General features: G+C 41.5%; 1 protein-coding gene across 6 annotated transcripts in view; it reads right to left on the reverse strand.

The window, feature by feature from the left end:
- Window positions 1–21,991, reverse strand: part of LOC104063581 (contactin-4) — a 334,408-nt gene that overhangs the window by 38,256 nt on the left and 274,161 nt on the right. For all 6 annotated transcript variants that reach the window (XM_054076800.1, XM_054076804.1, XM_054076799.1 and 3 more), the window contains one exon: window positions 2,321–2,448. In XM_054076800.1, the coding sequence (XP_053932775.1) occupies window positions 2,321–2,448 (128 nt within the window). The remainder of the gene's footprint in view (window positions 1–2,320; window positions 2,449–21,991) is intronic.

Raw genomic sequence — 21,991 nt, forward strand, 5'->3', positions numbered from 1 at the left:
TCTGCTCTTTTATACTTTTTATGGGATAGACTTTGAAATTGCATTTCTCAGTTTGCTGCTAATATCCACGTCTCAGGTTTAAGAGTTTATTCTCTGCTTCATGCACATGTGTCGCTCCCATTAATGCTAATGGAATCGAGTTAAAACGGAGCACTGAGGGAGAAAAAGTACTTGCTAATCCTTTATAACCTTACCGCAAAGAAAAGTGATTTGTAAACCATGTGAACCCAAAGATCAGGCACAATAGCTGCGGACTATTGTGCTCGGAGTTACAGGCTATTCTTTGGGTACTGCAAGCAAGAAAGGATAAGCAATGAATTACAGAAGCATGACTCTTCAATAACAGAAATGAAATGCCATCCTGTTTTCAATGATTGGCTTTTTTTATGGTGGTACAAGTGGTCCCTGAGCTGCAGACTCAGATTCAGCCCCCTTGGTGCCTTACAGTATTCCGAAAACCAGGATGGCTCCAGCTGGAGATACAATGCTGGTGCCTCCTGCTGCGAGCATTGGCCACCCTCCTGCAGTCCCTTTAGAGTACAGGGAAGGATGTTTGTTGGCTGTTTACCATTATGCTCTCCAGTTTTGCTCTGGGGTAGATAGGAGCTGATCGACCCTTTTAATAATAGACAAGGTCTTTTTTTTATGTTCACATTTCCTGAGCAGTGCTTTCCTAGCTATTTGCTGTGGGCGCCTCCTTAGGACAACACAGATTAAGAAAAGGCAGAGTCAGCTTATACAGAGATGTAATGTGGATCTTCACTTGTCTCTATTTTCATTTGCAGGGACCAACGTGGGCATGGACAAATGCCATACAAGCAATTCAAAACAACCCCAAACCTGAACAACACTTGGTCTCAATACATTCCCCTACAGGGTTCCTTGTACAATAAATACCTGTTGAAGGTATGAAAGGATGACACAGCCCTCCACTATCGGTTCTGTGGCATAAGGGAAGCAGAAAGGTCAAGTGCTATGAAGTGCAACTCTAGAAACATCCCATATAACTCTAGTTACTTCACTGGATAGTTAAGGTAGAGAGAAACATTTTGCTCTAAGAAAAACCTCCTGCTGCACCATTTTCACCTGCAGTTTCCAACTGTAACAAGGGCTCACCAGCTTATCAACTCTTGCCTGATCCTGACATTACTTGCTGAAATGTGTTCCAACTATGAAAGACATGGATTAAAACTTGCATTAAAACATTTTAAAGTATTCCCTACATAATGTAGAAATAAATTATGGGGAGAGTCTCTAACTTAATACTATCCATCAATGCCAATATACAGAAGAATTAAAACTGACAGCATTAGAGCTTTGATTGATTTATTGCTTTGTAATCAGTCTTTCCTGATTTGTTATCCAATACAGGCTTTTTCTCCAAATAAGGAGGAGATGGAGAGTGATTATTAAGTGTAATAATCTAAATGTTCATTGCCTACAATAATTCATCAGACATTGGACTAACTCATAAGCAGGTCAAAAATTAATTTAAGACATTTGTCAGTGTCTCTCATTGTTTATCAAATTATTACTTCAAATGTCTTTGTCAAATGTTATAGGTTTTACTTTTGAAAAAAAATGTTGACAGAAAAACTCCGAATACACATGAACATGCATTTAGAATTCCTGAAATGCAAAAACTCAGCTTGGATAAGAAATGATGAAAAAAAATCAGCATTTGTGCTTCTTTTTGAACGTTATGACATTGCATTGCATGAGTGAAAATCTTGCGTTATTCTGCCACAAGATAAGGTGTTTTAAAGAGTCCAGAAGGTTTTAAAAAGATGACAGAAGTTTAGGTGTAACAAGAATAAATGAAGTTGAACTAGATAAGACATGTTGATGAAGGACATGACCTAATCTCAGCATGCTGCAGGCCACATTTTTCTACACGTACACCATGCCTTTATGGAAGTCCTTTGCAAAACTGAATCTTAGGGCACAGATGGCTGCAGAGACATCAAATACTGCTCAAGCATGATTACTGGCCATTGCTAGAAATAAATCTTACAACGATATGGACCAAGGTCCTGGCTCTGTGTTACAATCCTTATATCATTTGCAGCATAATTTAAAACCATAAGCACTATCAGTCAGTGCGACCACAGACCCCTCGCTCTTGACGATGCCTGTGAACCACGAGGCTCAGTACGTTAAAGAGGTGTAGGAGAGCGTGACTGCGAAAGACACTTTAATACCCCCAGGTTTTGCTCACATCAGCACCAAAGGGGAGAGGTGCAGCATGGAGAGTGCTGCTTGGGATGCTCTTAGGTGCTAAGATACAGTATCAGTCATACGCAATAAAAATTGCCATTACCTTTCACAACCAAGCTGCCTGTGCTGCTGGCCGTCCCGAAGTGGTTTGTTGCCACACAGGTATAACTTCCTGCATCAGACTTGGTGACATTGACAATCCGGAGGCTCCCATCATCCAGAACAGTGATTCTGGAAAAACAGCAGACACAAAAGATTTTTTTTTAAAGTCAACATAAAACTCTTTTGAGCCTGCATTAATTATGGATGGACTGAACAACAGACAGTGTGTTGCCCGTTACAGAGAGATTTCAGCTGACAGAAATCTCTACGGACGCAATTCGGAGGTACTGAATGCATAATTTACATGAGTTTTCCATGTCTTTACTTGAGGGCAACTTCAATTTACACAACAGCAGTTTATGTAGGTTTTACACGTGTCTGTACTCTGATATGCAGCACTCACCATGACAACCCTTTTCAACATGTGGTACACAGGCTACATCTAAAAATCTCTAAGCTCCCTGCTTAACTATGTAAAAGCTTCTTCCAAACATATACAACGAAGCAGGTGTTTCACTGCTGTTTTTTTCCAAGATGGCTGGTGGCTTTTCAACAAGGACACCATGCTGCCAAGTCTCCCCTCCAAGATCTCCACCTCTCTGCCTGCAGTATAACTCAGCCCATGGGGCTTATCTGCAGTTGCACTTACAGATTAAAAAAAAATAATTACTGTATTTCATTCCCTCCCCCCACACATATTCCCTATTAAAACAGTGTTGTTATCTATAGTGGTACATGCTTCTTGGAAGGCAGGAGGCAGGCAGAGATCATATGTTAATTCCCGGGGTGATTCCCAGCCCATCCTTTTGCACAGAGCTGCACTTCAGACCCACTTTGTTCTCATAATTAGGCTCGTCTCCTTCATTTTCTTCTGATCTAAGTCAATGAAAACACAAAACTTGATCCCTCCCAGTAAATCCCATTGAAACATGAATGACTTGTGTGCTGTGGAGGCCTAATCTAAGGAGACTCTAAAAAACCCCTTCCTTCCAGCCTAAGACCACCTCTTTTAGTGAAATGGTTGATTGCTCAGTATCATGTCTTGAAGCACCATCTGATTTGTCCCCTTCAACCACTTTCCAACCAGCACTGAAAATCTTGTATCAATTCCCGCTTTCTCCTGCTCAGTTATTTTCAAATTTAAGTAATTTGAAAGAAAATTAAGAAGCTTCCCTGCATCTTTAATGCCAATCAAGCTCTGTGCAACTGGATTGAAAAGAAACTTAGCAAACAATACTTATACACTCACAGAAATGCTCAGATGGTTCTTCCTACCCAAGAACACTTTAAGAAACAGACTGCGTGAATCACAGGATCATAGAATAGTTTGGGCTAGAAGGGACCTTAAAGATCATCTAATCCCAACCCTCCTGCCATGGTCAGGGACACCTTCCCCTAGAATCTAGGCATGACTATCTGATAGAATTGACAAATGCCTTTTCTTGCAGCCGTGGCACAATGCTGAGGCAGCTAAATAAAGTAACAGCACGAGACAAGGCATCAATGCAAAGGACATCCGCCCACACCAGCTGTGGGGCTCTCCAAGCTCCTGCAGATGCAGCCACTGGGCTGAGCACGGATTCCAGTGAGACTCAGAAGATATCATGTCACCTAAGGGAGCTACTAGAGGTGCCTTTTGTCACAGCACGCTCCTCTCTTGAAGGGAATACAGAGGCTACTGAGCCTGCATGCATAGATCTGCTTTGGAAAATGGGACAGTTTGAGTGTCTTTACGATGGTACCGAGAGAGGAAAAGGAATACGGTACAAGATGCTCCGATAGCAGCCACCAAATCTCTGTCCTGGCTAGCCTCTTCCCGACCTGCTCTTGCAGCAGCACACCACCACGCAGGCCAGCTGGCAGAGACTAGAGACAGAGGTTATACTTCACACATCAATAGCAGTGATATTAATAGAAGTTTCTCAACTGGCTTATAGGTCTCCAAATTGTAGAAGTCAGTAACATTCACTACTGTAATTTATTTTTGCAGGAGTCCAGTGCCATATATTTGCTTCTGTAGCAGTTGCTCTAGCTCAATAATTGGAAGAGAGTAGTTTATAGCTATTTGTCTCTTATCTTCACTACTATGTTGGCACAAATCAATGCACATATTACAATAAATGTGCACTGGAGCACAGGACTTGCCACACTGGCCTCCAGTGCAGGAGCCTGGGCAGTGGCAGCACCTGCAGCTCCCAGGGAATTATTTACTGCTGCTATCAATTTCAGGTCTTTGGAAAGACCAGTGCTTTTCTGAAAGCTGAAGGTGCCCTTGATATGCATTAAAATTCAAATCAATATAAACAACAGAAACAAGCTCAGCAACATGCTCAAGCTCAAGAAGGACCACCCAGCTCTGGCACTGCCCCTGCCAGGCTCTGCACTCACTCCTTCAGCATTTTTGCCAACCAAAAGTAAAGAAAAAAGTGGTGTTTTAGCTATTTCTATACTGTTGAATTTTATTTTTACTTATTTATATTCTATTTTTAGCCATATCTTTGAAGACTATTTACTGGATAATCTCTTCCATGGATCATTTTAATTGTATTTGTTGATGAAATTAACTTTAATCTCAAATTCTAATGTCTTTTCGGTCTTTGTCTTTCTCACGCTATTGGTTTCCTTCTAAGCTGTCTTTATTTCCAGCGTAAAATTAGTTCATACAATAGTTAATGTGGACTGGATTGCTCCAGAGACAACCAATCCACCATTGCCTTCAGCACATCTCAGGGACTTAATACTGTCTTTATTTCCTTTCCTTTCTAAGCTGGCTTTTACAATTTGAGGTACAGGCATCCTTTAACTCTGATAACATGTTGCAATGAGTTCAAGTTAAGACTTACACCAAGTTCTCTAAACCCCTTCTCCAGAGAGTCTCCAGGCACATGTAAATTTCATCTGGTAACTAAGTAATTCCCTACATACTCCTGTAAACAACCAGCATTAAAACTCACAAATAATTGTGCAAGTTAACTGATTTCTTTTTTTTTTAAATAAATCAGACAATTAAAACCTTACTGTGACTCATTGATTAGGAGGCCTTATTATTATGTGGTTCTTTTTGCTGAAGATGCTTTTCTGCATGGAATGTTTTGTCCTCTAATTTGAATTCAATGTGTTAGATGTTAACAAGTAATTATTTTAATACTTTGAAATTTGTTACAGTTAGCTGAGAAAGTAGGAAGGCCTTTCACTGATTTTGTTAATTCACAGATTTTCTCTGCAGATATATCGGCATTAAATGAGAGGAAAGGCTCTTTTCAGGCCACTAAGGGTTCTCAAACTGCTAATTGGCTTGAAAGCATCCCTTCATCAACCACTTTTAGTAGTTTGCTTGAAATAGTTCCTTGAAAACACAAAGTTCAAATTAAATGAAGCACTGTTCAGTATGCTTTCTTCCTCTTCTGAAATACACACCCAGAATGTTTTCTAATAAGATGCTCAAGAAGACACAAAAAATAAACCACTTTTCCAATAAACGTGTATTACTTCAGAATGGACTGCTGGTTGTTGAGTATGCATCTCTTCAAACCACTACAAACTGAAAAAAAAAAAAAGAGCTATTGACTTGGTATTGAGTGCTTTGGGTTCCCTGATACTACTAACCACAATGGTGGTAACAAGTGAAAATCTAAATGTCTTCTTGCACAGGTTAATGCAACTACTCTGCTGATAACAGGTCGCATGATTACTACTAATATCAGAGAAAAATCAAAGAAGATACAAATACCCAATTGACAGAAAAAAAAAAGATGATATAAGACAGTTAAGCAACCTTATATAAAGAAAGGTCGTCTATTTTAAACATAGCATTTGTAAGAGAGAATCTATTGGTTTGTGTTGTCAACTAGAGATTTCAGGTCCACAGAGACTAGAGACACATCTGAAATTAGGAGATAAAAGGATTGTTTGTTTCCCAAACTGAAGCTTTGGGTTCTACCCCAGGAAGAGCTGACCTTGTCAGTGTTTTCATCAAAACTCTCCTGGGGACGAAGGACCTTTAAAAATGCTGAAAACATTCCTCCCTAGCTTTTCTTGCCCTTTTTTTTCCCCACTGCAGTGACGAATGTAAAAAGTTGCAAACAGAACACTTTGCATTACTCTAAAGAAGCCTTTTCTGAAACCAATAGGCACACACTTTCCATTGTAAGATTCTTGTTAATGCTGCATGTCCAACAACTGCGTGCACCCTTTGCCAGCTCTGCAAGAAGAGGTGTCTCAAGGCATTTGCTTATGTGGTTGGTTCTGAACCTTCTAAAGTACATGAAGAAAAAAGATGCATTTTGATTGCAAAAAAATATCTAAGTGTATGCTACAGCTGCGCAGAGCTCTGTTGCTATTCAAAGACATCCAAGCTACCTAGAAAAGACCTGCTTTGGCATCATGGCCACATCAGCGTCACCAGATGCCCAGAGCAGTATAGTAATACTAACTTGCCCATTGTCTCCGGTAGCTGTTGGAAATACATGAAAGAGGTCAGGCAGAGTTGGAACAGCATGAGGAAAAATAGCAGTGCAAAATCATTTTGATCTGATCTATTAGCATTTATTTTTCAGCTCATGATACATCTGCCATATCTGTTAAGTTGCCGATCAGCAGGTTATGTTACCTCCAACCCTAAATTGAGCACAATAGATCTGATTCATGTAGCTCACCACAGTGTTCTCCACCGCTGGGCAGGACTTCCAGGAGCAGATAAATATTTCTCAGTCAGTAACATGCATTTAGAGATAGAATACATCCTGTTGAGATCAGTCAGAGTTTTATCACTGAGTTTCAGAAAATGAGATCAAGTTCTTATTTGGAATATAAATGATGGCTCAAAACTGCAAAACTCCCAGAGCACATCATAAAACTGAGTATCAGTGGTTACCTCCAGCCCAGCTCCAAAGACATCTGACCTTTGGGTGTCTGACAGCATAACTTGTATCTACCAAAACATGCCTATGACCTGCTGCTCAGGTTTGACCTCCTCCTGCTTTGACAGAAGGTTTTCTTAAAAATCTCAGGCTTATAGTATATACTGTAATATATACTGTAATGTCTTACTCTGTTGTTTAATTAAAAGAAAATCTATGTGGGTCCAGGAACCAAAAACATCAGCATCGCAGAGGCAGCTTGAGGTTCAATCTCACCCACACCTCATAGTCGCCGAGTGAAAGCCTTTGCAGGGATAAGTTGCACTAACCTTTTCCCTGCAAATTATTTTCTAACTCACAAAGTACACACATCACTGACAGATCTGCACCATACAGATGATATTGCAGGTATTCCTCACTATATTCTTCTCAGTTTGCCCTCTATTTTTCTGTTCAGCAGATGGAAACATGACGAATATGAGTGGACTACAAACGCAGTGCATACGGCAGCTTGTGTGTGTGACGGTAACAGTGATCTCCCCAAGGGGTTCAGCACGTAGGCAAGCAGCACAATTACTGGACTGTAGATTAGAGCTTCAACATTTCTTTGGAGCAAAATGCTCATAATTATAAAGTGACTTTTTTTTCCCCCTCTCAAATGGTTTTATTAGCAGTGCTGCAATGAAATAAGCTATGTTGTTTCTTATCTGGTAATTTTAGCATTTTAATTTATAAACTACACTTGCTTTCACTGTTGATTAAACACATGCATCCAAAATATTTTATGCTTAGCCAAGCAAATATTTTAATATTTTTTTCCCCAGGAAACAATGTTTAGGATGTCCGATCCTTTTTCTATCACAGAGAGAAAAGATGTCTTAGAGCAAGCATTTAAATGAATGTCAGTTGGAAGAAACACACACTGAGTGCAATTTGAGATAAAACTACCATTGATCCCTTCATGTACAGTCTTTGTGGCAGTGGCTGACGTGGCTATTGAAAAGCGACTGTGGTGCCAGAGTTCTTCTAAGAGATAATCCGTCTTCTGAGAGAGGATTTAGGTTAAATGTACCTGTGAAAAACAGTGTATTTCAGCCGACATGATGAATGGCCTATTGTCCATCCTCTGGAGCCTTGCTTGGGCTGGAGCGGGGGTTGGAAGCAGAGGAAGAAAGCAACAGCACAAGAAAGAGTGGACTGCAATCTCATCTATGTATTAACTCAGCCTTTTTCCGTAGTTCATAGGCAGGAATATCAACAACAATTTTTAGCCTAACATTAACTTTGCTTCATATCACAACTCCACTGCACATGTAAATGGTCCTGGGCAATTGTATTATTTATCAAATTACTTCTATTTTTATCACATCTGTAGCAGTTTATTACCCTTTTAATAATGCTTCCCATGCAATGAGGCGAAGACTGGGATTATTAAAATGATCTCATAAAAGCAGTATTGGCCATCAGGCTATTTCAGAAAAACACAGTGAAATTTAGAAATACTCACAGTTTGGGCTGAGGATTTACTGCTCAGAGCACAGTCCTCCCTGAAATCAGGGACACCGCTCATGAGTACTTGCTCGTCAGTTGAAGAATGGGCTGGTTCAGAGTATGGTCCACAGTTAATAATTTCTGTGGCCCTGCGATGTTGGCCTCATGTGTGATTACAACCTTTACGTTGTGTAAATAAATAACAGTAAAGACAGACTTTTCTGCTTCACAACATTAATATCCATTAAAATATATGGTGAGGTCAAAGACAGCTTCTTGGGGCTTCACTCAACACTCTCGATGGTCCTTGCTGCGCAGGCAGAAGAGGGGAAAGGAAGAACCCTGATCCTAACACCTCCCCAGGGCCTTGCCACTCAACCTGGGAATTCCCACCCTGCATCAATACTCTACGAAAATGCTCAGTATTCCCCCTTAAAGCAGATGAGGCTTTCCAGGCTTGGGCTTTGCTCACACCGCTACCCCAGATGATCACGAAACTGAGTGCTAAAGGGTTGGTGTCCGCACAGCCACCAATGTGGGACGTCATCATGTCCTGAGGGCTACGTTCAGGATAGTAACATGAGCAAGGACAGGACAAGCTGGGTCCGTGTCTAACAGCTATTAGGCAGTCGGAGTGAAACGGAGGGTAATACTGTGTGTTGAACTGGCATTACAGTGGTTTCCATTTGATTATCCACCTAAACTCACAACTGATGTGAACAGTCATACTGTACAGGCAGTCTTCTATGCATCTGCAACTTCTTGTCGAGGATCTGTTAGTTTTGATTTAGACAACCACATACAGCTGCTTCAGTACTTATACGTCTATAACTACTTGTCTTTTCATGGTTCACTGAAAAGCCTGTGCTAATTTAAAGCCTCAGTCAAAGCCCATTTAATTTAGTGCATGTCTTTCTCTTTGTGAAAGCAGGGATTAGATAAGGCCTCCCTTATCCACGACAACTGGCAGGTCTTTTAACAGCAAACTGCCTATAATTAATTTTCAGGTAAGAACTATATTTGCTCAAAATAAACCAAGGTAAAATCCTGTTGTGCTGAGTTCAGCAGAACACTTCCCACAAGCTTTGCTGGAGATACATTTCAAATGGAGCTAAACAGCCTGAGGATGAAGTGTTTGAACTCCTGAGGTTGTGTGTGGAATAACTACATGGTGCTCCTGGGGTCTCTGTTGTGGGAGTGCTGCTCAACATTGAAAAAATATATATTGTTGAAGGAAAAACCACTGGCTGGAGAATGCACTGAAGAACATCACCTTTGCACCACTTTCACTACTATATTGGAGTCATAACTAACACCAGGTTTATTGCTAAATTATGGCAACTGTGAATCAGCTAGACACCTATGATGCACAGAATTTGCCTTCATTGGGCATCTTCTGTGCTCTGGGACTACAATGGGAAAGCACAAAGAATTAGAATGAATCTCTTGGAAAGTCTTCCTAGGTAATAGCAGCTCTCACCTTCCTGCATCAAAAAATACAGAGTAGTACAGGTTTTTTTTCTTACTTAATTCTAGATATTGATCTCTGAGAAAATACTAAGAACATGTCTTCCAGGGATGCGAAATGTTGCGTTTAAATGTGTTTTTGTTTAAGGCTTTTCATTTTCATTCATTTACAGGCTTGCTAAATATGAAGAATTAAAGGTGAGGAGAGTATAAATTGCAATTCTTTCAGATTACCATAAAAACCTGTAAACATTATTCTAGAGAGAGAGAAAAAATAGGACATATTTTGCTCAGATAAATATTTTTGAGGAAGTAGTAGAGGCCCCTTTGGCAACATCAAACAACATGACTACATAGAATTCAATATCCGCTTAAGCCAGTCATGGATCTGGCAACCTAAATTCTCCTACAATTTTTTATTTTTCAACAAATTCTTTACCTGCAATGACGGAGCAATCGAAATAAATAATACTGCATCCAGCCTATATTAATATCTATAAACACAAAAGCTGTGTTTTGTCTTCATCCTCCCTTTTGCCCATACATTTTTAAGACAAGTCTGGAAGCGCAAACCCTCACCCTGAAGAAGTGAGGCAGTGGGAGGGAAAGAAGGGAGTATTTACAGCTATTAGAGACTCCACGTGAATTGTTTAAAGATGCCTAGAGTCATAATTCAAATACAAAAATATCCCTAGGTTATCTAAGAAAAACAGTTCTCAACATCTTTCTTCAGAGATGTTGATAATGGGGAGAAACAAATGAAAACAAAACAAACTCTGCTAGGGACCCTGAAGGAAATGAGTAGGCTGTGGTGAATTTCAAATAAAAGAAACCTTTTGCCTTCTCTCCCTTACTGTTCTTTTTTTTTGCTATACACAAACTTAAAACAAATACAGTAAGGAAGAGCATGTCATGAAAATAAATATTTGAGGAAGCAGATTTGAGTAAAGCAAAGGAAAGCTCATTTTTACAGCTTACATTCCTGAGACGACGCAATGATACTTTGAGCTGCATGGGAAGATTTTGCAAGTCTGGAAGGGTCCAATGTGCAAAGAGCCAATTTTTCATTGATGTCAGTGGGAAATTAAGAACATTCCCCATGGGAAACTGCCCTTTTGGCACAGTGCATCAACTTCACAGTTTTATTTTTACGGACCAAGTTTGCTGTTTGCAATAAGCTGTGAAAACCGCAATGGTACCTTGAAGGATGGGAATGTACCACACCCACACTGGCAGTCCCAGGACAGGCCAGAGCGGCTCTGGCCTGTGGTGGTGGAGGAGCAAAGTACTCTCATAAATCACCCTGTAAAAGGCTGAAACACCCCTTTATGCACCATTACCCACTCAGAGACACACTGTTCCCCACAAAGTTTTCTCTTGCACTCAAAAGCAAGGTGAATCTCATGTAGAAAGCAGCAGGTGCTGTGAAGATGCTACAGCATTCAGTGAAATATTTGCTGTGCTTATACTTCTAGGGCAGTGTCTATAGCCAGAGGCACAGAAATTAGGTGACTTCTCCCATTCAATAAAAATGGACAGTGGAAACCTGAGGAATCAGATTTGGAAGTGCAGCTTCCAGCCACTCTCACCAACAACTCCTTTCCTGACAAGGGCAAGCCATCATCCTCTACCCACCTCTATCCTCTACCCAAAGCAAATGCTTTGGAGGTTTGAAGAACATAAGCATTAATGGGAACTCCACAGAAGCTCATGAGAATTATTTTCTTATGAGAAAATAACCCGTGCAAGATTTTCTGTGCATCAGCTGCTGACACAAACCATTTCTGGAAGCATTCGTGAGATTAGAGCAGAAGCAGTAAATGCATTCTCAGCTTGTTTGTTCCAGCTGATACCACCCGAATAGATGCCCAAAGGCATAGTCTTTCAAAGATAACACATCTTTTCCCCTGGTTTTAACAAAAAATGCCCACAGCACAAAGATAAATTACCCACTCTGCTTGTAATAGACATTAACATACGTTTGCAAGATCCAAATACACATTTACAGCACTTAAAAATGATGCTTAAATAATCATCAAAAATATCACCATGTCTGGTAGGTTGTCCAAGAAGTTCATTAGGAATCCTTTTTTCCCCTATAGACATACAATTATTTCCTTGGATTTCAAACATGTGCTTCTTAAACTACACCCCTAAATTTAAAATCATTACCTTCTTGCTCCTAATTATGAAAATATCCAGGATAAGAAATATTTGGTAATAATTTTTTCCTTCAAAATGCTACAGACTTACTAAAATAATTATTACTATTTTCTTCAATTGAAGAACAAGTATGAAACAGACATCAATTTCAAATTGCATTTAGAAGATTAATTACAGGCATTTATTTTTGCAAGTGTTGGCTGCAGCGTGTGCTAACAACAGAGAGAAATCTCCCTCGCTGCTGGGAGCCAGATCCTGCTGCCTTTGACACAACAGCACTGTGGGGAAGAACTTGCTCTTTCCTGGAATATCTTTACAGAGAGGGAGAAATAATTTTTAGCCACATGCACAGTACCTAGAGATGAATTTAATAATCACAAAGATGAGACACCTCAAGCAGGAAAAGCAGCAGCTGTTTAACAGCACGCAGCGAGTGATAGTCTTTCCATTAAGGATGTGTAAACATGGTACATGTCTTACCGTGCTCTGGAGATCTGACGTCTCTGAGATGGGGCTCTCTGGATGCTTTATCCTCTCCTTTTGCCTGCCTCTGCAAGCAGGGCTCTGCTGTTAAAATGAATACACGAGCCCCAGCGTAAAAGCCCATTGACTTCTCTAGTTACACTGGGTCAGAGGACTGCCATGAGCCTGGTCAAACCACAGCTGGGCTGCGGTCACAAGCTTGTTCCAGCAGCAGCGGCGGTAGCAATGATGTCCTACATGTGTATCAATGAATATTACAACAACACCATGCTGAAAATAATCTGCTGGGAAAATAGGAGCAGATTGCTGATGTTACAAGGAGACTCTGTCAAGGTGTGAGAGAGAGTCTCATTTCTGGAACACCAGCTGAAACTTGGCATAGGCTGGAATTACATTCATTGACGTCTCAAGTATGCTTGAAAACAGTTTGTGGCTGGTTATAGATAATTTCCTAGCTCTGCAGGAGCAGATAAATGAACACGAGAATTTTAGGGATCAGCCTAATTACTTTACACATGCAAAATAAATCGGCACTGAATCTGGATTCTAGATAACTCTAACCATTCTCAGACAACCTTTTGCTAGACACTGGTTCACAAGCAACACAAAAAGACAACACAAGAATGAACTAGAGTTGCTGACTTATTATCAATGCTGAAGAAATTTTCAATCATCAGAAAGTTGCTAAAGTGAAACAGATGGACAGCTAAGCATTGTGGATGCACCATTTCTAAAGTTATGCAAACAAGAGAGATCACAGAACGGTGTGAGTTGGGAGGAACCTTAAAGATCATCTAGTTCCAACTCCCTTGCCATGTGCAGGGACACCTTCCACTAGATCAGGTTGCTCAAAGCCTCCTGAACAACACAGAGCTAAAGTCAGCTTCTGCTGGGAAACAAACAGTCCACGAATATGAGGTCATCAAGCCTAGAATGACTGCTTTCCAAGACCTCGACCACTGGATCAAGTGGTTTCCTGGTTCATTTTAGTTCGCTTTTTGCAGAGAATTGGTTAAAGTAAGTTGACATGTCAGTTATTTCAGATGTTCAAGTGAAGTAAAGCCATCTTCTGCCATTGTCTCTGAAAACTAAGATGAATGCTGTATTGTCGATTCAAACTTCAAAAAGCTATTTGTAGGGTGTCATTTTTCATTTTGCCTAGGCAGGATGTAATGAAAACCAGACAAGTTATTGATGGTTTGGTTACCTGTCTGCCTTAAAGAAATTGCACAGGTGCTTAATTTAAAAAAAAAAAAAGACAGTCAACACAATTAATGCAAAACAATGATAGGAAGCATCCTTTGAGGTTTTATTTTTTGCTGAAGTGTCACTAGACTGTGTGTCAAAAGCCACTGCTGGCAATTCATCTCTCAAGCCATCAAGATAAAAATATTACCCTAGTTTGTACCCTTGCACCAGGGGTATCTGGGAGAGATATGTTGTCTGTCCTACTGTCATTTCCTTTCTAGCTGTTTAAAGTAATTAACAACTAATTAGGAATTTTGAGGCAACAAATAAAAAATTGGAATTTATGCACCTTTTAAAGCTCAAGACATATAGAAAGAATAAATGAAAAGCCTTTCTTTTCTTGTCTGATTTTACAACTTTTTCTTCTGAAAATGACATAGCATCAAAGTGAGTATGTTAAAATTTCTGTAACAAAGTAATACCCATGTGAGTGGTCTGTAAATGAACAACCCTTGTGAGAATGCTCTGAACTCTTAAGAAAACCGTGGGTAATCTCTTTCAGAGAGTATAGTCTTTCTGAACAGTTTTGAGTGCAGAAGACAACAACAACAAAAAATTAGGTGAGAGCTTTCTGCTTTTCCTTAGCCACCATCATGCCAGCTCCTGGAATGAGAGACTGCTGCTTGGGGCTTTACCCCGTGAGTCCCACCACTTCATGCCATCCCGGGCACCAGGGCAGGACACAGGACAGAGAGTTCCTTGGCTTCACTCGGGGCAGAAATCCAGCTTCCTTTCTGAAGCATCTGGCAGTGCTTGTGTGGAGTGGTGGTGGTCTTTATGAACAAACTAACATTCACTGCCCATATTATTAAGCCTGCAGGCACAGCTGTGCATCAGCATATCCAAGAGGCTTTTCCGCTACAGCCGCCTGGTGTTCTACAGCCCTGAGCCCAGGGCTCCTTATCTTCCTGGTGGACCCCTAAGAGCAGACAGCATCTTTTTCTGGGATTTTGGAGCAGTCCTGTTTGGGGTTTTGTTTGCAGAAGAGTACAAAGTCCTGAATCCTCACTGGACTTCCACTGCTCCTTCCCAGTCTTACAAATCACAGAATGGTTTGGATTAGAAAGGACCTTAAAGATCATGTACTTCCAATACCTCTGCCATGAGCAGGGACACTGGATCAGGTTGCTTGAAGCCTCACCCAGCCTGGCCTTGAACACCTCCAGGGAGGGGGCATCCACGACTAGTGCCTCACCACCCTCACAGTAAAAAAAAAAGTCTTTCTAATATCTAATCTAAATCTCCCCTCTTTCAGTTTAAAACTGTTACCCTCACCCTATCCCTGCACTCCCTCATAAAGAGCCCTTCCTACCTTTCCTGTAGGCCCACTTTAAATACTGTAAGGCTGCTATAAGATCTCCCTAGAGCCTTCTCTATGCTAAACAAGCCCAACCCTCTCAGCCTGTCCTTGTATGGGATGCGCTCCAGCCTTTGAATCATCTTTGTGGCCTCCTCTGGATTTGCTCTAACAGCTCCATGCCCTTCCTGCGCTGAGGACTTCAGAATTTAATGCAGTACAAGAGCAGAGCAGAGGGTGAGAATTACCCTCATTGAACTGCTGGCTGTGCTTCTTTTCAAGCAGCCTAGGATACAGCTGGCTTTCTGGGCTGCAAGTGCATATTGCAGCTCATATTGAGCTGCTCATCCACCAGCACCCCCAAGTCCTTCTCTTCCAGGCTACTCTCAATCCATTCCCTGCCCAGACTGTATTTAAATAAATAAATCCTCATCTTTTCATAAGTTACCAAGGAACCAGGAGTTCTAAAACTGAACCTACCCTTCGAGATCAGGTCTAACTAGGCTATGGTGGACAGCAGTAATGGAAAACCTGGAAAAACCTGGACCTAAATTACTTAGACCCTGAAGCACATGAACCACTTCTAAAAATGTTTCGTAAGCCACCTCTAAAAGTGTGGTTCTCTCTCCTGAATGTGACTTGACAAGGCCCAAGTTTGCCAGGGCCTCTTTACAATTCCAAATGCTGCTGTGACTGAACTCTATGGGTAAATGCCACTACACGCTGCATTTCTGCGGTTTTATTGGTTTTCAGCTACCAAAATTTAAAAAATCCTCCTGTTTTAAGCAGTACGGGTCTGTGTGTGCAAGAGTGGCTCATATATCATGAAGCTTGTCAAGACTGCAAGATAATGGGACCAACTGGGAAAATTTCCATGAAGATAGTGAGCGTGCCTGGAGTATCTAGGTCAGATCCTGCTTTAACAAAGTGCACTATGAGGGTCCCTTTATACAGAAACTTGTTTAATTAAGATAACAGATGTTGCTATTATACAAGTCCTAGTGAGTGGCTGTTTAATTGGACACTTTCATATTCTTTGCTACCAGCACAGAACATCATTTGTTTTTTATGAATTTCCTTCCGTACAATTAAACTGTATAAACAATGCATGCACTGTACATTCATAGAAAAGAAACAGCTCTAATTATGTAAGGGCTTTACATGAACAAGAATAGGAGAAGAACAATTTGTTTTGGGGCTTAAAAGTACAATTATTTCTCTGTCCTGGACTGTGTACATGTCTGGTAGCAGGGTAAATGTGATTTCCAATAGCTTTAGGAGAACATAAAGAATGAAGACCACTGTGTACTTATTTTAACATTCACTGTTTCAAGGGAAGACATTAGAGTTTGAGGTGTGCTGCTCTTGCCAAGTGCATGAGATAGCTGATAACACTGCTAGCCCTGTTCTCATCCATGCAGTGATGCCCCAAAACACCCCAGAGCACGGCTCCTCAACACAGGGCAGCCACTAAAGCCAGCACTAGCCCAGACCTAAATGCTTCACTCCACTTCTGTCCCACAGACCAATCCTCCGTTTTGTCTATTCAACACATTAGCTGGTAACAAACTACAAGACTGGCAGCAACATAGCATCGCCCTAAACAAGCACTATCTTGGTTTTCCTGCACAGAGTCTGTACTGCCTGGAGTTGGGGAGCAAAGGAGAATGGGCACAGCAGGAAGCCACGGTAGACCAAGACACTAAAACATGAAGTCTCTCTATCTCTTCTTGAGCCATACAATGCTACAGCTTCACCCTCTGGGAAATATCAGTACGTGTCTCTGACAGATTGATATCTAAAATGAAACAATATTTCATAAATAAATAGATGTATTACTGTTATGGAATGTACATTAAGTCATTCCTCCAAGTCCAAAACAAGCACCTGAGAAAAAAGGAGAGACTTGCAAGTACAGCGATGCAAATCTTGAGTTACGAAGCAGCGTCTAACAACCTGTTCCAATGCTAGTCAAGCAAAATCATTCCATGCCAGCAGCAAATATATTCCTTGACCAATTCTATGACAAATTTTCTTAAGATACTCAAACAAAATGGCCTTTGGTGGCAAGTTATTAAAAGATGGTTCAATTTGTGCAGCTGAATGACAGAAAGCTCTGGTTTGTGAATACAGATCACAGGACCAGTATCAGCTCTAATGCTGAACCCCAGCGCTCCCACAGCCAAGCTCACACATTGTGCACCTACATGATGGCACCTGAAGATTTATTGAGCTGCAAAAATGCTTTTTTTGTGGGCTACAGAAAGCCATACAAAAATTAAGGGAGATTTAATTGTTTTAAAATGAATAGTTCTAAATTGAATGGTGAATTAACTGGTTTAAACTATTTAAAAAATGTTTCCTGATCTATAGTTCAAAGAGAAATATGGTTCCATTGCAGGCTGTTCTTCCAACAGCTTTGAGCATGGGAGCAGCTGTGACAGAGGCTTATTTTAATTTCAGCTGGTAGTGCTCTGTGTAGCTACAGGATTTGTCTCTAATCACAGCCTGATTCTTCCTCCTGTGCCCAGGAAATCTGAATGAACAAGATGGTGACTACAGTGACTCCTGATTTCCACCACTGCCACAATGAACTGCTCACACTTGCAATTGAGTGCAGTCTTCCATGGGAGCCACACCATAATTACAAAGAAATGGAAAGGTTTCTGTGATAAGATCATCTGAAAATAAAGGTTTTAAAGCGCTAGTCTCAGTAACAACTTTATCTAACATTGTGGCATTAGATGTAATTGAATTATTATTATGAGAGGATTAACAAAATCCTGCAAGAACAATTTGACTGCTGTGACTTCCTGTCCAACTCCTGACAATGAATAATATGTACAATGTGATGTCAGGAAATAAATGTCACAAATGGGTAATACTGCAGACTGGAGGGTGCTTGGCTTTAGGAATTCATGAGTTTAAAGGAAAGTCTTCCACTAAGGACTTGATTTCATCCATTTTTGTGTTATATAGAGACCATCAATTAACAGAAGTTTTTCCAGACTTGTGGGTAACTACAGATTTCTGTTTTGTATTTGTAAATCTCATGTAAAATTACCCTCTACCTCTGTAACTCCTACTGTCATCTGGAAATTATAGATCCAGTTTCTGAGACAGCTTTGGAGCAAAGCATAGGCATAGTTCCAATCACCTACACTGGTTTTAGAACTGCAGAACACTATGTCTCTAGACAATACCTGTATGATGACTATGTCCTATGTATGCGATGTGATAGATGCTATGCATTTCAGATCCAAAACCTCACTCAACATTGACTACATTATTTCATAAAATGAAGGGAATGAAGATTTAAGATTACAAGACCAAAGCACCACTGAGATTTAAATAAAAACTGTATGCCCTGGCTCTAAAGCCTGTGTACCCCTCACTCAGAAGGTGGTTTTGCCTGGTTTTGAATGCCAGCACTCCCTCAGGCAGCTGTCCAGGAACACTCTGCATCTCGATCTCACAGGTTTAAGCCCAGCATCACTTCTGAGTCACATTGATTGAGTGCGCCCTTAGTAAATTCACAGATGACACTAAGCTGGAAGGAAGTGTCGATCTGCTGGAGGGTAGAGAGGCTCTGCAGAGGGATCCGAACAGGCTGGATCGATGGGCTGAGACCAACGGTATGAGGTTCAACAAGGCCAAGTGCCGAGTCCTGCACTTGGAACACAACAACCCCATGCAGCGCTACAGGCTTGAGAAGAGTGGCTGGAAAGCTGCCTGGCAGAGAAGGACCTGGGGGTGTTGGTTGACAGCAGACTGAATACGAGTCAGCAGCGTGCCCAGGTGGCCAAGAAAGCCAACAGCATCTTGGCTTGTATCAGAAACGGCATGGCCAGCAGGTCCAGGGAAGTGATTGTGCCCCTGTAATCAGCATTGGTGAGGCCGCACCTCAAATCCTGTGTTCAGTTCTGGGCCCCTCACTACAAGAAAGACATTGAGGTCCTGGAGCATGTCCAGAGAACAACAACGAAGCTGGTGAGGGGGCTGGAGAACAAGTGTTTTAAGGAGGGGCTGAGGGAACTGAGGTTGTTTAGCCTAGAAAAAAGGAGTCTGAGGGGCGACTGTCTTTAACTACCTAAAAGGAGGTTGTAGCAAGGTGGGTGTTGGTCTCTTCTCAAGTGATAGGGCGACAGGAAATGTCCTCAAATTGCACCTGGGGAGGCTCAGATTAGACATCAGAAAAAATTTCTTCCGTGAAGGGGTTATCGGGCACTGGAACAAGTTGCCTAGGGAGGCAATATCCTGGAGATATTTAAAAGATGTGTAGATGAGGTGCTCAGAGGTGGTTCAGTAGTGGATAGTTACGGTTGGACTCAATGATCTCAAAGGTCCAAGCGATTCTATGATTCTATGATGTAGCTGGGATGTGAGAAAAGAATCTACATAATGGGATCTCAGCTTCCCAAAATCTTTTCTCTGCTACTGTTGAGTCAGAATAAAGAGACTGGAGGTTAAATATATCTAGAAATATGCATATAAGAGAACCAAAAGCTAAGTGTAAAAATTCTGAACTTAGGTCAGATCTTTCTGTCTTTTGAGTGATCCGACATGTCCCAAAGACACATTCCCATTTTGCAATACCCAGAAGACATCACTTCTACTGTGAGCTCCCCATGCATGTTGGATTCATTAACAATTCTGTGTCAGCCGCAGATCTAGACAACTGGTTCAAACTTCCAGGTAATATGTGTAAGAGTGTATATTGAAACGGTAAAATGACTTCTGCCTGAGGAGTGTGTTGGAGCAAGTGGGCCCTAAACACTACTTGTATAGTATTGTCTCTCTGATTAGGCAGCCTACACAACTTTATGGTGGCCATTCCTATCCAAAAGGTATGCCTCGCTCTTGAGTGAGAGTTTCCCAGAAGTTATGTGTTTTTCAGTCACATCTCCTGTCCCAGTGGTGCGGAAAGTGGGAGATAATGTGGCAGCACTCACCTGCTCTTACTCTACCAAGGGCCCTATAAAGGTGATTTGTAGCCAGGGGTGTTAAGAGAACTGAAGAACTTTCCAGAGTGTAACAGCCATTTTACACTGAAATGCGAAGGGAAGATCAAGGATAGAAAATTATCGTTGTATCTTTATCTATATAGAAATAGCCTTTGTTTTCAAGTAGCATTTGCAATATATTTATATCTGTGCTCTAGCTGTTTCTATATAAAATTTACCTTCTGGAGTCAAGCTACTAACATTATTTTGACTCTGCTAGGCCTCCAAGGCAGGATTTCCATTATTATGGAGATGAACTGCCTTTAATGACTGCAATAATGTAATTGTAGCCCAGGGCAGAATTTCTAATAACACAATTGCACAGTTATCAACCACCAGTAAGAAATACCTTCAGGGCAGGTTATTCATTAGGGGTGCAGTACACACTACCTCACAGCCTCCAGAGAAGAATATGAAACCTAAAACAATAAAGCTCTTTTTTTTTTTTCCATGGTTGTCTCTGCCCTCTGGGCAAACATTGAACAACACAGTTTTGCCTCCTGGACAGCAGTAGCACCACAGCAAGAGTCCTAGCAGCAAAATCTGATGCACACTGTTTCTGTCTCCAGCCTAACATTCCATTCCACCTGAGAAGTCACAAAAGCCCCAGGAGAAATACTCAAGTGATTGCCACGGTAGCCATCAGGCTGTACATCAGAATTCAAAGCAAGGACTGACACAATAATGTTGCTTTTAACTCCACCTGGAACTGGAAGGACCATCTATATTGATTAACCTTCACACGATCAAGTTCAATTTGTAGAAGCATCCAGATGTTCAGGTGCCTCTGAAACTCAAAGGACTCTTTAATGTCAGTTTAACCAGAGATTTCATATAAGTTTCTTCTCCCACGCCTGTCTCAAAGTTCTGTTTTATGCCCTAGAAGAAGAGATTTCCGCAACAGCTTTTTTGGCATCTTTCTTCTGATATTTCAACAGGTTTTTTCAACAGCCAAGAAAGTTCTTGTTTGAAGCCCACACACACATGTGGGAGGAGGCAGGTACTAGGACTGGACTCGTCAATGCTGCCGTCCCTGGGAGAGCAGGGAGGAAATAACGTTTCAGCAACCAGTAAGACCAGGCATTTGGCCTCTCCTACCCCTGTGAACTCAGGCAGCGCTGATGAACAATGCAACAATTATCTACATCAATATAATTTCCTAATTGCGCATTTCACACAGTCTCCAGGCACAGACTGCAAGGACAGCCTGGTTAATAAAGGTGATGGCAAGGATTCAACACCCTCGTCCCTATGGGGGAGACAACCAACTGCGTGTAAGAGCTAAGCAGGTCCAGCTGCCAAGGCAACGAAGCAGTGTCCATTAAGACATTTTGCCAGACAGGCCCCACTGGATGCACTGGTTGGCAGAAAGACCCGTGGGCTGAAGTAGCAGAAAATTTCACACCTGCTTGGGCACATTTCACGTCTGGTTTCCCAGCCAGGGCTTGGTGCCCAGGTGGGAGGCTCCTAGTCCTGGCATGGCAGCAGGAATACGGCAGCGAGCCTGCTGCAGCCATGAGCACCAACACCTCATAACGCTGCAGACTGCAGCTCAGCTTAACACTGAGCTTCTCAGAGGAATGTGTTATACTCACAACCTGTCCTCCCAGCCACTGCCTACAGTCTGCCTGGGCACGGGGACTGTGATCAGCAGACAGTAA

The sequence above is a fragment of the Cuculus canorus genome, chromosome 11, assembly GCF_017976375.1.
Source record: "Cuculus canorus isolate bCucCan1 chromosome 11, bCucCan1.pri, whole genome shotgun sequence".
Lineage (NCBI taxonomy): Eukaryota > Metazoa > Chordata > Aves > Cuculiformes > Cuculidae > Cuculus > Cuculus canorus.